A 16438-nucleotide genomic window follows, 5' to 3' on the forward strand; every position below is an offset into this window, starting at 1 on the left:
CTCTTATTTTCTTTCCTTTGTAAATAATACAATAAAAAGTCGGAATGGAATAAAAAAAAAGCTCTAGTGATTTTAAAATTTCAGTATCAGTAACATCCTCAAATGCATATACCTACATAATTTACAACCATAGCTATGCGTATTAAATACCTAATTCCTTGCCATCTAACTATTTAGACATCTAAATCTTCTTGATAACCTAAATTTAATAGGCAGAAACAATATATTGACTCCTTCACTCAATAATTATCAATTTTACATACAAAAATTGTTTTGATAAACATATATACCAGTTTTCTATTAAATGAGTGATGGTATAGCAATTGCACCCAGGATCATTTAGGTCATAATTAAAATAAAACTTTTAAAAGTTTAATTTCTTTTCAATAAAAACATGAGGCATAAAACTATCTTTAAGCAGTGAATAAGAAATGCATAATTTACCATTTACAAAGAGCAAGCTTTGAAGGAAATAATAGAGGTAGTAACAGAACACAGGATTAGAATCAATAGTTTAATCAAGGGTTCCTTCTTACCAATTTCAGTCATGATTTAAACATGATTAAACAGGCTATTTAAATCAAGTCTCCATGCTGTGAAAATAAAATTCAGTTCAGTAACCATGTCCCTACACCTCCCCAATTCCCAGACCAAAGCCTTAGAGGTGATGGCAAAATAAAATATAGGTCAGAGCTCAATACGGTAATAAAAGGTATTTACTTGAAGAATCCTACAAATTGTTTTGGTTTTGATGTTTGTTACTGGATCAGTTCCTAGTCTATAGAGAAGTTCTGTTACTTTCCATTTGTAAAACCACCACACAGCTGGGAGTTTGTGGATTTTGTCATTAAATACACTGGAGAAAAGAAGCCATCCTAAAGAGTAAAAATAATAAACACCCGCCCTTGGTGAAGGATACACATCAGCCCCAGTTCTTACAACAGAAACGAGAATGATATAGGATATTTTTAAGATACAAAAAAATCCTAAAAAAATAAAGAAAAGAAGGAGAATCGAGAACTCTGGTTTACAGTACTAAGCCAATTATCAAGCTCATTCCACCTCTAGCCAGATTTGGGGTTTTTCTTGTTTATAGGGTTTTTTTCCACTCCTGAAAATCTAAGCCTCAAACTTAAATATTAACAACATGAGAACAGCTCTTCTAGGTACCTCCAGCCAGATATGCTTTTTCTGTAACTTTCTAACAAAATTTCTTACACGTAAAAAGGTCAAAAAAGACACCTAGATGAAAGACAGAAGATTAGCACTTGAGCTTCAGTTCTGGCTAGTGAGTGATATCTCATTGTTTTTCTTCTAGCATGCAGAGGAAATCGCATTTCACTTAAGTCCTAACAACTCTCCAGCTCTGGTGTGACACGGGCAACTGCCTGCTACAGGCTGCTCCTTGGACTTGTTGTCCTGAATTGTATCTGTCTTGCCAGCTCCCTAGATGGCATGTTCCTCAGAAAGGATCAAACGACACACAGTTGAAAAGTGTGAAAGAACAGCAATGACAGCTGAAGAAATGTTTTTGTAAGACATACAGACCTGTACAAACGGTTATTTGTAAATAAAACGATCCGAGTGCAATTACTTGCAATTCTGCCTTAGCATTTTCTCTACGCACTATTTTAAATAAGATACGTAATGATATAACAAAAGTATCCCAATCGCCTGTGCATTAAGTTAAAATTCTCCATTTGTCCCTATTCTTCCACAGGCTTAATTCATCTGGTGCACATGAACTGTATTAAATTAGGTTCCAGGACATTCCAAATTACAGTCAGTGAATTATCTTTCTGTCATAGGAGCTAATTTAACCATCTTAGATGGCTTCAGATAATTTGCAAATCTTAACTATTAACCATTAACAAGTCTCCTAATTTAACATGAAATGTCTCTATTATTAATCTAAACAGTGAAACGCTCTGACAGCGGCCTTCCTAAATCTGTAACTGTTACAACTTGGTGGTTAGATCAGAAATTTCAAACCAAGGGTAATAATTCTGCCCATCCCCCTCCCTCCAAGGCATGAACAGTCTTATCGCAAGACTAAATCACAAACAATTGCCTTAAATCTCTCTTTGCAGAGTTCCTGCCAGGGTCTGCTGCCAAGACACATGCTGTGCACAGCCCCATAGGAAAAAAGTTCAATAACAGATTTCATTCCTCCCCGTTCTTGAATTCCCCTTCCTCTGTGAGGCTGAGCCTACAGAAGCATCACCATTTCAACACAGCGAAATACCCACACATCAAACCCCGCTCACAGTCTGGGTCAGAGTTACAAGCCATGGCAATAAATCAAGCAAACACGGAGAACCTTTATTTCAGTTCAATGCAAAATTCAAGCACCGTCTCTTAATTAATTTAAGCTTTAAAATACTAATGGACTGCATTAAGAATTTAACAGTAGAACCTTTCCAAAGCTTTACATGGAATAACCTAAAACACACTTGTAAAGCGCGACTTTGCTTCTTTCTTTGCCTCAAACATTCTGTCTGAAGGCTGCCCGTTTGTGTGTTTGTTTTGTGGCACCAGCAACGAATAGTGGAGGTGGAGCAGCAGCAGAGCTCCCCAAGGACAGAGCCTGGGATATCGCCTGAGGGCCTCGTCTGTGGCACCGAGTTCAGTGGAGGGGAGGTTCAGGAGTCACCATGGCTCGCCCTCGCCTGGCTGAGCTCAAGGTCCGGAGCTGCTGCCACAGGGGGAGGTGATGCAGTGGCAGGAGGTCCCCATTGCAACCCCGCTCCGTTTCCATCCACCCACCAGACTGGCCGGGCCGGACCCTCCCGTAAGACACGTGGCAGGACCACCCCAACACGTGCTGATGGGGGTCAGACAGGCCTTACAAAAGAACCCACAAGGAACCATGCGGGGTCTCTCACTCCCACGCTCTCTCGCAACCATCACTTTGATTGGACCAGCCTGGACCACGCGGCCTGGAAGAAGCTGCTGCTGCAACCACGTGTTCCCGAGGAACTGCCGCTGCCCATCGATGTGGCGATTTCTTTTCTCTCTCTCTCTCTCTCTTTCTCTCTGTTTCGCTCCCGTTACCTTATGGTGCGCGTGTCGGGCTGGATCTGAGTGACCGTGGCTGCATTCAGGGATCAGATTGTGATCTGAAAAGGTTGGGGGTTGTTTCTGTAACTTTGGGAAGTTGCACCCCTAAGTCTTGTCTGTGCACCCCAATATTTTGGTCTGTGTTTGCCTAAGCCAGAATAAATATTGCTTTTGATTTTTGCCCTGGGAGTGACCTTGTTAGCCACGGATAAATGAACACCCTCTCCCGCACCGTTCAGGCCTGGACGTGAGTGTGTGGCTCATGGATCCAGGGAGTGACAACATTGCTGCTAACTTCACTTCTGGGGCAACACACTCCAAAACACAATAGCGCAAAAGGCAGAAAATAACTTGGAAATTGCCATCTTCAACTGAAAAAGCTACTCTGACAGTAGAGAATATTTTTACAACTTAGACCCACTGAGAAAACTAATAAAACAAAAAGTTATTAAATACAAACTAAGGATGGAAAAATCACATACTCAACTTGGAAATCATCCAGACTAACAGAGTTAAATACCATCACTTGTCTAAAGAGTGCCATGGGATTCTGTAGAGATTATTTCAGATGTGAGTTGTACTTCTCATCCGCTACAAGGCACTTCCAGGAAATGCAGGCTGGTGTTAATTTGGCATTCCCTATTCCATTACTCAATGAGTCCAGCCCTGCTCTGCTTGGGAAAAATAACAGAACCTGACCATTCAGTAAAAGAATTACTGAAATGCATTGATTCTTCTGCCAGAAATCCTCCCTTGAGAAGGTAATTTTTAATTTTTATGGATACCTTTTTTGGAACATAATACTAGGGAAAAAAATGCAGAACTATCATCTAAAATTTGATGGGTTTTGGTGTAGCACAGCCTCATTGTGAAAGAGAAAAAAACAAGCCAGAGAAGCATTTGCTCTTTTTTGTTCTTTTTATTCTCCTTTTGAAGGCTTCCATCTCCCTAGACTTTGCCCAGTCCCAAATCTACAGGCACTACCCTCCAAACCTTTTGGACCACGCTCCCAAGCCTCATAGCAAGTTGTTTCTACCTATCTGACTGTGAATGTTTGTTCCATCAAAAACTCTCAGCAACCAAGGTAGATCTCCAGCCAAAAACTCGGCAGTACCACAAATGCTATCAGTCTTCTCTCCACCATCCCTTCTTGCCTGAGGACCCTGTGGAAATATCTTCTCCCCTCAGGTCTTATCCATCTAGCCTCCATCACAAAGGAAGGGTTCCTTTCCATTTGAGAAGCTCACCTTTTGCTGTTATCTTACCCAATGGCCCCTCTCTGGAGAAGCAAAAGAAAAGTAAATAAGAAATGAAACCTTCTTGAGCCTTCCTTTGACATAGTTACTTCCCTCTCATCATCCTCATCAGTCAATTCACTCCTTTTGGATTTTGCCAGTATTTACGTATTTTACCCACATCAGTACTAAACATTTTTTTTCTAAACAGTAATTCTCAGCATCCAAAACCAGTGTGTTCTGAACTCATCAAGCTACTGCAGTTTATATAATTTGATTTCCTCAAGTAAATTATTTTAAAAGAAAAAGCTTCCAAGATTTTGGATGATATACTGAGCTTTGAGAATTCAAGTCGGCATCCAATGTTCACAATGTTTATCCGAATATCAGGCCATACTTTAGAATCTTATGTAATAGTAGTAGATGAAGCATCACAGGAAACTGTTTCTACTCTAATACTGTAGCTAACTTGCTCGATAATAAGGTTAACAATTTATGGCTCATTTTAACAAATCCCATAAAAATCCTCTGATGTGCTCCAGTCTCCATCAGCTCTATGCCCTAATGATCAATTCACCAAAAGACAAAGACATAACAGAACAGCTCAAAATCTGCAGAGGAGGTGGATAAATGCAGAAACCCCTGTAAGGATATTAGCCTTTTACTACTGTATAATCCCGAAGGGAATGCTGCATGACATAAAGCAAGTCATCTACAGCACTTTTACTCATGACACATGCCAAAACTAGAGGTATTTTTACTTTCAGATGCTCAAAAAATGTTTACTTAGTAAGTTAATTACCACAGAAGAGAGCACTTAGGCAGCAGAGCATCTTTCTCCATATACAGCCACCCTAAACGTAAGCTCATTCACTCTGCGACGATGCCAGCATAAGGACAGCTGTGTACAGCAGGAATACAGACGGCAACTTCCTGTGCAATTCTGGACTGACTGTGAATGACTGAGGGCCTCCACATTTATATCCTATGATACAGGACATTTATTTTTCAGACTTTTATGAAGGAACCACATACAACTGCCCTTCTGCTAATAAAAAACATTTGAATTATTGCCAAACAGATTACTGCAATAGTTCAAGCACTAACACTTCAGTATTGTGAACACTACCGTCTTCCCCAAACAGCATCTCTGTAGTTTGTCACTTACATTACCTAGTGTGGTACAAGGCTGTCAACACTTCACTGGCCTGCCAGCCTCAAACCTAATCTGGCCTTTGTTCGGCAGAGCAGTGAGGTCCAAGTATCAGGACTCCTTGGGCCTGAGGAGGGAGACTCCTAATCCTATGCCCATAAAGCAGCACTATACTGCTACCACTTTCGCTATTTCTCCAGAGCTGGCTTTTCTGAATTTGCTCACTGCAAGGAGACCAAAACCCAAAGATGCAGAACCCAGGAGTCCTCTACTCTCAGCTGCAATGAGCTACTCTCATTGCTACACCAAGGCCACTATTGAAGTAAGATCAAAGATGAAAAACTTTGAACAGAATATACTGACAGAAACTTGACACTGACAGGCAAATGATCTAACTGTCCAGAGGTAGTGCAATAATGGAAGAAATATTAATATTTTGTTAAATAAAAGTCATCAGCTCCTTTCTCCAAATAAGATTTCTATTAATTTACTGAACAACAAGACACTCGAATATAATTCTTGACAAATATTCTGCAGACTGACAGCCCTGCCATGCCCATAGCAGCCTCAGCTGTTCCCCTCCTGGTGTCTACCATGGAGAGGAAGTCCACGTATTCAAATGCCATCACAGATACCGTTACCGTGTTAAACACAATGAATATAGCAGCCAGCCAGTATCTGCCTTGGATTTCTGTGAATGTTCCATAAACAAAATAACTCTTATCTTTAAAGTAGTAAATATGAAGAAATGCTTAAGTACTAACTCTGAATATACATCACTGGGCAGAGGTACAGGTAGCTTGTAGCCCTTGTTCATAGACATGCACTTCACAAGGTCAAAACTAAAGGAAAAGAGTCCTCTTTGGTGTACCCCACACTCCTATATTCCCTCAATCACACACACACACACGCACATTGATTATGCACTAGCTGTGACCCTACTCACATGCCCAGATTTCCATCGGAAGGAAACCCAGACACATAGCGCAAAGATGCACAACTCGGCCCACCTCCTACCACTGAGGCAGGACACAGCCAGAGCTCACATGGGGCCAGGAGTTTGCATCGCAGAGCATTCTTCCCTCAAAAGTGGGTCACCTTAAATTAATTGAATTCATTCTGCAAAATTATGCGTCAGATTTTTTTTTTCCCAAGACACCACCATCAGTGTTCCCAGGCCCCAGAATGTTTCTACTGTCTAAGAATATTTTGGTTTGTTTACTTTCTGGCTCCTAAAATTGAAATTCATGTTTCTTCCCTCTCTACCAATAACCATCTAAACTTTCCTAATTGTAACACATTAATCTAGTTACTACGGACTTGCTATAAGGGAGGGTAGGGAGAAGGAATATTTTCACCCATTAATTAAGAGGATTCTTAAAAGAACAGATGTCCATCATGCAAATAAGAGTTTGGAAACTGAAGATTCCTAGGATCAACATTCCTTCACTTCTGGCTTACGAGTTGCAGAAAACTGAAAGCATCATCTCTGACATTTCACTGTACTTGCAGCATCAAAATGTTTGCCCTGTGGATATGCCAACACTGTAAGTAACCAGGTAGAAGCTAATCACTCTGTAGGTTTCATCATAACTTAAAAATACCTAGAACACTTTAGCACTACATCCACGTAGCAGTATAAATTGGTCTGTTTTGTAAATGGTTTCATCTGCCTGTCTGTCAACAGACAGATGAAAAAGAATATTGATAGCATAACTGGGTAGCTATGTAAATTGGAGAGCTAAACGGATTCCAAACAATCTCTAAGTCTTTTGTCTCCCCATAATAAAATTTATTGCTCCTCCCTTCAATAAAGAGCAGCCATGCTTTTTTTTTTTTGCAGCTGTCACTGAAAAAATAGTCAAAAATATCAGAAGATAATACATTTTGGAACTTGGCATTCATTCTGTGTACATTTTTTTGTGATTACTAACAGGTTTTGAAGTCGTTGTTTTAAAGCCACTTATACATAAATCTGCTATTTGTTTCTAACATACTACTTGCAATTTTACACGTATTTCTCTATCTGACTTTTTATCTTTTTGACAGCATAAAACACCCCATAACATTTAACTTTTGCCCATAGCAATAATGAAGAGTTTACAATCTCTCACAGATAACCTATCATAACAAACAGGACATAAACAAGTTTTAAAGTGAGTGGCAATAAGTTTTCTTAACTGTCATCCATTTAAGGAAAATTGCTGTAAATACATAAAAAGTTATTAAAGCTTCTTGTGAAAAAATACTTTAATCCAAGAGCTGGACTGCATAATTAAACAATTCAGATCTTAGTTATAAACCGATTTTAATTAAAGGCAATCTGACTCTTTTAATATATGCGTAAACTTAAGACAGACAACGTATCTGTACCCATTTTCTAAAATATCTGTCACTTCCCCACAGTGGCTGATCAAACTTGCCAGTGAAAAACGTTTTGAGTAGGCAACTTGTAATACAGCAATGGTTTATTTCTGTCAGAGGCTGACTGCTGAAGTGTGAAAGAAACTCATTAAAACCCTCTCACTGTGATCCTGCGTTGCAAGGCAAAAAAAAAAAGAAAATACTTAATGAAGGATACACTTAGCCTGAAGCCACATTCATATTCTGCTTTTCATTTTACTCTATTTCAGTAAGCAATTAAAAGACAGCAATTAGTCACAGAAACGCTATTCATACTGGTCATACTGGGAGATTTAAGAGGTTAACACTTATTTTATGTTAATATTATGAAAGTAATGAGGGAGATCAAGAATAATAAGTCAACTAAAAAGGCATGCTAAAATAAATAGAAGAATCTCTTACCTTAATCTTAAGACAAGATTCACTGCACATGGAACTTCACTATATTCATCACTAACAGCAGGCTGAGACTATTAAAGAAAAAAAGCAAAAAAATTTCATAATAGATGCCAAAGGAAGAAAAAAAATATCCTGAAATACTTGCCATGCTAACAGTCTGAAGTTAGCAAAGAATATTTTACACATCCTCTAACTCTCAGAAACCTTTTAAACACTTTCAGCAACAGTTAAAACATAGCTGATACCAGTAAGACTGCCATATTTCAATTACAGAGATACAAACGATAAGGCCTATATTAAAGCCCTGAGTGTAAGAGCTTTTAATCTACCTTGTATCAAAGCTCCAATAATCTATTAAATAACAGGCACACAGTGAGAATAGCAACCTACTACTCACATCATGTTTGTGTACTAGTGTTGTTTGTTAAAGAAGTGTTGCATGTATCCATCTGCAAAGAACTAGTAAGGTATCACAGCAGGCATCACAGCTCGGAGAATGTCTTTCACAGAGAGAAATCAGGAATATGGATATCTTTCACACCATCACTCCTCCCTCACACCAAGATACCTTCCCCAGCACTCAACTAACATTTATATGAAGTCTCAAGCAGAAGCGTATCCTATGTACAGAGTACCTCAGAGCTCTACGAAACTGCAATTTCATACCCAACTTGGCATATTGACCTCCCTCACAGAAACCTGTTCAAAGGTTACAGTTAAGTCCTCCCAAAATAAACACCTGCATCAAAAAATCTCATCTGATTGTTTTCTAACAGTTTTTCACACTGAAGCTACTTTAAAAAAAAAAAGTGTTAGTTACAAGCGTATTTTATTACCTGTGTCTTTTAAACAAAAGTTAATGAATATTTGGAAAATTATTTAATCACTAAAAGGGAGTAGATTTTTTCCTACTTCAATTAAGTTCCTTCCATTTGTATAAACTACTACTATTATTCTGGTGCCTTCAACAGACCTGTTATTTCAGTGTAATGGAATGAGCAGCCATAAGATCAACAGGTGCAAACCAATGCTGACAAGCTGCACTATCCTCAATTTTAAGTCATCTTCTGGAGCATTTAGGAAAACAAAAATCTACACAAGACTTCAAGCAGGAGCTTTTTTTTCCCTCTGATAAACTAAACAGCTCATAATAGAGGAGTTACTTGTATAAAGTCACGAACTGCAGAACTCTCAATTTCTAAGAAATAAAAAGACTGTCTGGTGAAAGCCCCCTCCTCCTTTTTTTTGTAGTCAGCTTATGTAAAACACCTCAGATGCTGAAGCACTATGCAAACTAGCTCTGCAACAAGAAGACTGGGGTCACAACAGGAGCTAACAGGACCAGCTCTGGAAGGAAGCTGTTAGTCTTTTAGAAGATTCTATGACACCAATGAAAATCAGAGAATCTAAAACTGCTGGTGAAGTGGCAAATGTCACCCACCCAAGGAAAAGAAATATTTTAAAAAGCACTTTGGCTGTAAGCCAGTAATCCTATTAAGCAATTACTTACAGCAGTGATGCTTCCCACACTCCCTGCACAGGGCCATGAAACTCAATATGGCATTTCATTCCTCTGAATTAATCTACTATGCCACAGGACTGAACTATTCTACTGTATATAGCATGAAACATTTTAATTACAAGCTACATGTCACGATACAAATCCTAAGAATGAAAACATAGTTGGAGATCTTCTGGTTACTCCAAAACAGCCATCATTACTCTGACAAAAAGACAGCAATTAGTGTGATTCCGTAACAAAAATTCATTAAAAATGGCCAAATTACTAATCTTTGTCAATTCTATTGGGCATGAACATAACATGACTTTAAGACTCCTATCCATTTTATCCAGTGTGTGCTCAAGTTCACTGTTACAGGCCCAACTGCACACAGTTCTATCCTCAGAAGTACTTGCCACACAAGGTTGCAAAACAACACTCCCACCTCAATACACACGTTTGACAACAAAATTGAAAAAGAAACCCCTTCACTCAAACATTTGGAAGAAAAAGAAATTATAAAGATTTTTTTTACCTCTGGGTTCTCCTCTTCTTTCACTCTTCGTGACTGGAAAACAAAGGCAATGAGATATGAGCTATGCAGCTGTATGCATTAAAAGATCCAGAAATACATTAACATTAAGACATAATATCTTGCAGAGTGTAAATGTCTTGGCACAAACAAAAGGTACCTTTTCCTGAGAAACAGCAGCTTTGCCTTCCTCGCTCTTCTCATCCATTTCATCATCACTCCATTCCCAGTCCCCATCTTCTGTTTTATGGAGGTGACCACTGGAACCCGGTACTCGTCTGACCTACCAAAATATTAAGTGTTCACCATGACACAGACATCTTCAGTCTTTATTGGTATTCTGATTAACCAGTAATTCTTTGTTATTTTTATTCTGTCTGGTTTCAATAGTCTGCTGGAGGAGTCGCTGGCATACTGGAATAATATCTGACTTCAGGGGTCAACCCTGAGCCAGTGGGAACAGTTAAGCTATGCAAAATTCACACAGGGAAAGAGTTTGGATATATTTTACAACTGCTTAGGAACAAGTTCAAGTAGATGACAGCTGTTTACTATGAACTAACCCTTGAATGAAAGGCAGCAATTCAAAGAAGCTAAAATTAGACAGGCATGATTAAACAGGCACGATTATCCTTGGAACACAAATATTAAAATTTTTATTGTTCTGCAAAAAAGCTTTAAAATGTGTAAAATTTAAAAGTAAAATTATCCTTATTGAAAAAAATAAAATTAAAAAAGCAGCTGTATGTAGAGTGAGAAGGTAGGCAGGCGTGCACCACACCAAACTAACTGGGCAAACTCCTGCAGATCAAACAGTCTAATGAGGCTTAACAGAAGTATCCAGCAGCTAAATCTGAAAATCAAATACTCTTCTGATGCCATTTCGCTCTTTTTCAGAGCCTGACAACACACTTCCTTTCTCTGAATCACATTCAGCTTTTTTGAGTAAAACAAAGAACATCCAACACTTCCTCCCACACCTTGGTGCATTTGAGACCCATGAGGTGGCTGGAAGCACAGCACAATAAGCAGCAGCCCCACTGGTGTTTAGATTAGAATCGGTTTCTCCAATTATTTCACATTACTGAACCAATACACAGTTCTCACTGCACAACTTCAAACGCTCGTACAGGTAAGCTCCCTAGTGTTATATATTTGTAAAGCTTAAAACATATCCTTTTGAACTATAAAAAAAGAAAAGTTATTCAGGAAAACAGCCTCTACATTGGTAAAAGAACGAAAGGAACAAAGCATTAAGTGTTCACAGTGTACAAAAGGGAGAACTAACATGGTAAAAAAGCAGTTTCAGGCGAAGAGCAATTGCTGGAGAAGACATCTAATAAAAAAAAACAACTTTTAAACAAAATTATGAACTAGATGGCCTTAGCTCAAAATAGTGTACCCTGCTTGCCAAGTAACAGCCTGGTTCAGCTTTGGTTTCACAGATTCTGTCTGTGGTGTTCTGATGTCTTGTATTGAAATATACTGCGCATTGATTAATTCAGTTCCACCGCCCTGATGGTTGATGGTGGTGATGGAAACCCCTTCTGCCAGCATAGTCACCCACAAAACAGCAGGATCAGGGGAGAATCTGATTTCTGACAAGGAAAATTACAGTTTTTTTTCAATAAAATGAAACTTCTCTAAATACTAAGCTGGTCTTAACCTTGCTCTGAATCCCTCCCACCCCAGTTGCAGCAAACCACAATGTCAGGAGAGATGCAGCATGTGAGAGATTTCAGCTGCTTCTAAATCTCACCAGGTAGTACCTTCAGCAAAACGTGTATAAAGAGAACAGTATAGGACACTAGAAGTCTAACCTCGTGAGCCTCTAGAGGACCGTCTGATGTAATAGTAATACATTTTTTTCCAAAGCAGCTTTTCATAGAGAGCTGGGCACTTCAGCTATTTCTCTACTGGATTTGGTCCAAGCACAATTTGGAGCTGGCTAGCCTGACACCACAAGAGCAAGAGTATAAACTTAGTTAGGAGCCTTATTTCAAAACATACCAAACATATCAAAACTGTGTACACACCAACAGGTCTTTGTGCCTGCCTGCAGTTGTGACCTCTCTTCCGAATGCCCATCTGCCCCTTCCCTTTTGCACACAGAAGACTAAACTAGAGGAAAGGATGAAGTCTCTGGAACCTCAACACATTTCTGTCTCTGGAACCTCAACACATTTCTGTACATTTTTCAGTCCTTATGACAATAGAATCATAGAATAGAATTACGAGGTTGGAAAAAACCTTTGAGATCATCAAGCCCAACCATACCTGTCCACTACTAAACCATATCCCTAAGCACTACACCTAACTGTTTTTTAAACACCACCAGTGACACTGACTCAACCACCTCCCTGGGCAGCCTGTTCCAGTGCCCGATAACCCTTTCAGTGAAGAATTTTTTCCTAATGTCCAATCTAAACCTCCCCAGACACAGTTTCAGACCAATCCCTCTCGTCCCATCACCTATCACTTGGGCAGAGACCAAGACCCACCTCTCTACAACCTCCTTTCAGGTAGTTGTAGACAGTGATAAGGTCTCCCTTCAGCCTCCTCTTCTCAAGGCTAAACGACCCCAGTTCCCTCAACTGCTACTTGTAAGACATTCTCCATCCCCTTCATCAGCTTCATTGCCCTTCTCTGGACACGCTACAGCACCTCAATGTCTTTCTTATAGTGAGGGGTCCAAATATCGAACAGAGGATTCGAGGTGCAGCCTCACCAGTGCTGAGTACAGAAGCAGAATCACTTCCCTGGTCTCGCTTGGTCACACTGTTTCTGATACAAGCCAAGATGCTATTGGCCTTCTTGGCCACCTGGGCACACTGCTGGCTGTCCACCAACCCCCCCAGGTCCTTCTCTGCCAGGCACCTTGCTAGCCACAATTCCGCAAGCCTGTAGTGCTGCTCAGGGTTGTTGCGTCCCAAGTGCAGGACCTGGCACTTGGCCCTGTTAAACTTCATCCCATTGGCTTCAGGCCATCAATCCAGACCGTTCAGAACCCTCTGTAGAGCCTCCCCATCCTCCAGCAGATCGACATTTCCTCCCAGCTTAGTGTCATCTGCAAACCTAGTAAGGGTACATTCAATGCCTTCATCCAGGTCACTGACAAAGATATTGAACAGGACTGGACCCAGCACTGAGCCCTGGGGACACCACTTGTGACCGGTCTCCAAGTCAATTTAACTCCATTTACCACAATTCTTTGGTCCCAGCCATCCAGCCAGTTTTTGACCCATCAGAGGGTATGCCCACCCAGGTCAGTGGTAGCTAGTTTCTCAAGCAGAATGCTTTGAGAAACATGGGTCAAAGGCTTAACTGAAGTCCAAGAACAGTACATCCATAGCATAGATATTCTTCAATACATTTCTTCCCTGCACAAATGAGTAGGAGTGCGCTACTCAGTTTCTCCATATTTTGTGCTCCTTTGAAACAGCAGAGGGGAAACTGATGCAGGACACTAGGACAATATTCTACTCCATCACTCAAGAGGCAAATTCTGCACTATCTTCCGTTTCCCATACCAGGCTTCTAATGCACCAGTTTTAGCTCCAGCTGCCTCAAAGGCTGGTACAAGAAGGCTGTGTGTTCAGGATGGAGGACCAAGCAAAAGACAACAGAAGCAGTAGCACAGCAACATCTTACTCAGCTGTAATCAGCCCAGGCAATCAACGGGCTCTCACTGTCTACATCATCAGGGATTACCACAGATAAAAAGTAATCTAGCACGCAATCTGCCAGGTGCTTGTGGATATAATTCATTATTCTTCAAGGAATAACCTGATACAGGCTTCTGTTTAACCGCAGAAGCATTTCCCAACCGCAATACAAAAATCTATGAGATGAGAGGACATCAATCACAGCCAAATACGTACTTTTCAAACAGAACAGAAGAGAATGGTTTACAGACACATTCAGACACTACAACATGCATTCATCAAAATCTCTTCTGCATCCATTTTCGGTTGTTCTGAAGACTTATTCTGACTAGAATTATTTTAATGGACCTTAATAATGCTGGCAGAGATTTATGAGAGAAATCTTTACTGATGAAGATGGAGCACATTTCAAGTATTTAAATAGATTGCCTTTTAATAAGAAATAAACAAATGGCTCAAGGAAAACAAGTTACTGCAAAATAAAGTACTAAATGAAATTATTTTCTTGAAAGGTGTCTGAAAGCAGAAAAACAAAAGTTTAGATTTCTGGTTTGTTTCAACGAGACTCATTGCCACCAGTACACACATTCACATTCAATTTCAGCTAGAGCAAGCACTCAGCCTATTCAATCTCCAACAGTGAGAAGTTATCATCTATGACATTTTTTTCTTGGTAGATGTACTTAACACTCGTATTACTTAGTGAATTGATTTGCGCAATTTCTGATTAACAGTACCTTCACTCAAGCCCATTTCCGGTTAAAGCCACAGACTCAGTCACAGAGGGTGGGCATGTACCCTAGGTGCAGGACAGAGTAAGAGTGGCACACCATGTCTGCAAATAAACTGTCTCTTCATTCATCATAAAACTATATAATTCTAATATCACATGTTGAATGGAAATATATTAGCTTAAATTACTGTTTTATATATACTGTTTAAATTAATGTAATAGAAACTTATCACAATAAACTTGATACTAGTATACTGCTGCTTCTTTTAAGGTTTTCTAGGGCCTTTTCCAGAGCACATTCATTAAAATGTATGGTAATACTGTTCTGGTTTGAGCTGAAGATTAGTTTTCTAACTTTGCAGCTAAACCTCCCTAAGCAACTTCATTTTCTTGAAGTTAACTGCATGTTTTCAGACAGCACTTCTCTCTAGAAGTGATAACACAGGGTACTGGTATGCCATTGTATATTCTTATATACATATGTATATATGTATATATATACATATATTCTTATATACATAAGAATATGGCATAGAAATGCCATTGTATATTCTTATTCCAAGCAAACCAAGGCCATCCTGAAGCCTGTGGAGCGAAAAGTGAAAGGCGCAAAAAAAAGGTTGTACCTGCAGGGAGACATGGCCAGGAGAAGTGACCCAAAATGGATCACAGTATTCCATTCTGTATATGTCATACTAGAAATAAAACTGAGGAATCCTGAGGGTCAAGCCTTCTTCTTTGATGGATGGTGTCCAGCAAGGACCTCAACTGTCTCTTTGTCCTTCATCCTGGATTCATGTGTCCCTGAACCTAGTTCCCAAGTCCAGCTCCCTCCTGTCACGGAGTGCAGACCATGGACTGCAGAGTCAGTGGTGATGTAGTCATCAACAGGAGAAGAATCCTGTATATTTGTATGTACTTTATTATCTTTTTATTAATAGTATTTATTTTACTATTATTATTGTTTCCTTAAAGCCATTATAGTTTCCATTTCCAATCTACAAGACTCTCTCTCTCACATTTCCTTTCCCAATTCCCTTGGAGGGGCTGAAGTGAATTGGGATCACAACACCTCACGACTGGCTGCCAACCAAGCCAGGCCAGTGCTAAACTGTGACAAACACCTAAGAATTATTTCAGGAGATAGCGAGCATTTTACCATATCCAACCCATAATAATAAAAAGCAAACATACACCAGAAGGAGTAAAGGAATAAAACCTACATTATACAGCTTAAGCCTTTTAGGCTTTCAATATGGCACAGCCAGAGAATCACTTTAAAGGGCTAAGACAACAACTGAGACAATCTACTGCTAGTTTGTTATCATGCAAATAGACAACCCAGAAATGTCCATCAGGGCTGCACTGGGACCTGCCTGGTGGTACGATGACCAGATTCAACCTACCAGCCCGGAAGGAAAAACAGTCCTTTTTCGATTTTCTGAACAAATTTTTTGCAAGATCTGTTGGTTAAATCAGCCTATCTTGGGGTCAGATACCAAGAACTGTAAGCAAAGAGGCAGAAACAAGATGGGCAGTGAAAGGGAAGCTGTATCTTCTTGTTCTGGCAGCAGCAATCCCTCAGGATCCTCAAAATAACATACTCTAAAACCCTTATAACGCAGCATCACGAGTAGAGTGCACAATCTGCCACACCAAGTCTACTCAAGCTTTCATTTGTGCTCCTACAGCTATGCAGACAACCCAGTTGTTAAATTAACATGGAACACAGTTACCTTGCAGCCAAACCAGGTTTT

General features: G+C 39.8%; 1 protein-coding gene across 3 annotated transcripts in view; it reads right to left on the reverse strand.

Annotated features, from left to right (window-relative positions):
• STK39 (serine/threonine kinase 39) overlaps positions 1-16438 on the reverse strand; it is a 98910-nt gene that overhangs the window by 32175 nt on the left and 50297 nt on the right. For all 3 annotated transcript variants that reach the window (XR_008450338.1, XM_054069567.1, XM_054069568.1), the window contains exons 11-13: positions 10444-10566; positions 10287-10319; positions 8254-8321 (exon numbers count right to left, since the gene is read on the reverse strand). Coding sequence is in view for 2 of the 3 variants with exons in the window: in XM_054069567.1 (XP_053925542.1) it covers positions 8254-8321; positions 10287-10319; positions 10444-10566 (224 nt within the window). In the remaining variant the exon portion in view is untranslated. The remainder of the gene's footprint in view (positions 1-8253; positions 8322-10286; positions 10320-10443; positions 10567-16438) is intronic.

Source organism: Cuculus canorus, chromosome 6 (genome assembly GCF_017976375.1).
Source record: "Cuculus canorus isolate bCucCan1 chromosome 6, bCucCan1.pri, whole genome shotgun sequence".
In the NCBI taxonomy this organism is placed as follows: Eukaryota; Metazoa; Chordata; class Aves; order Cuculiformes; family Cuculidae; genus Cuculus; species Cuculus canorus.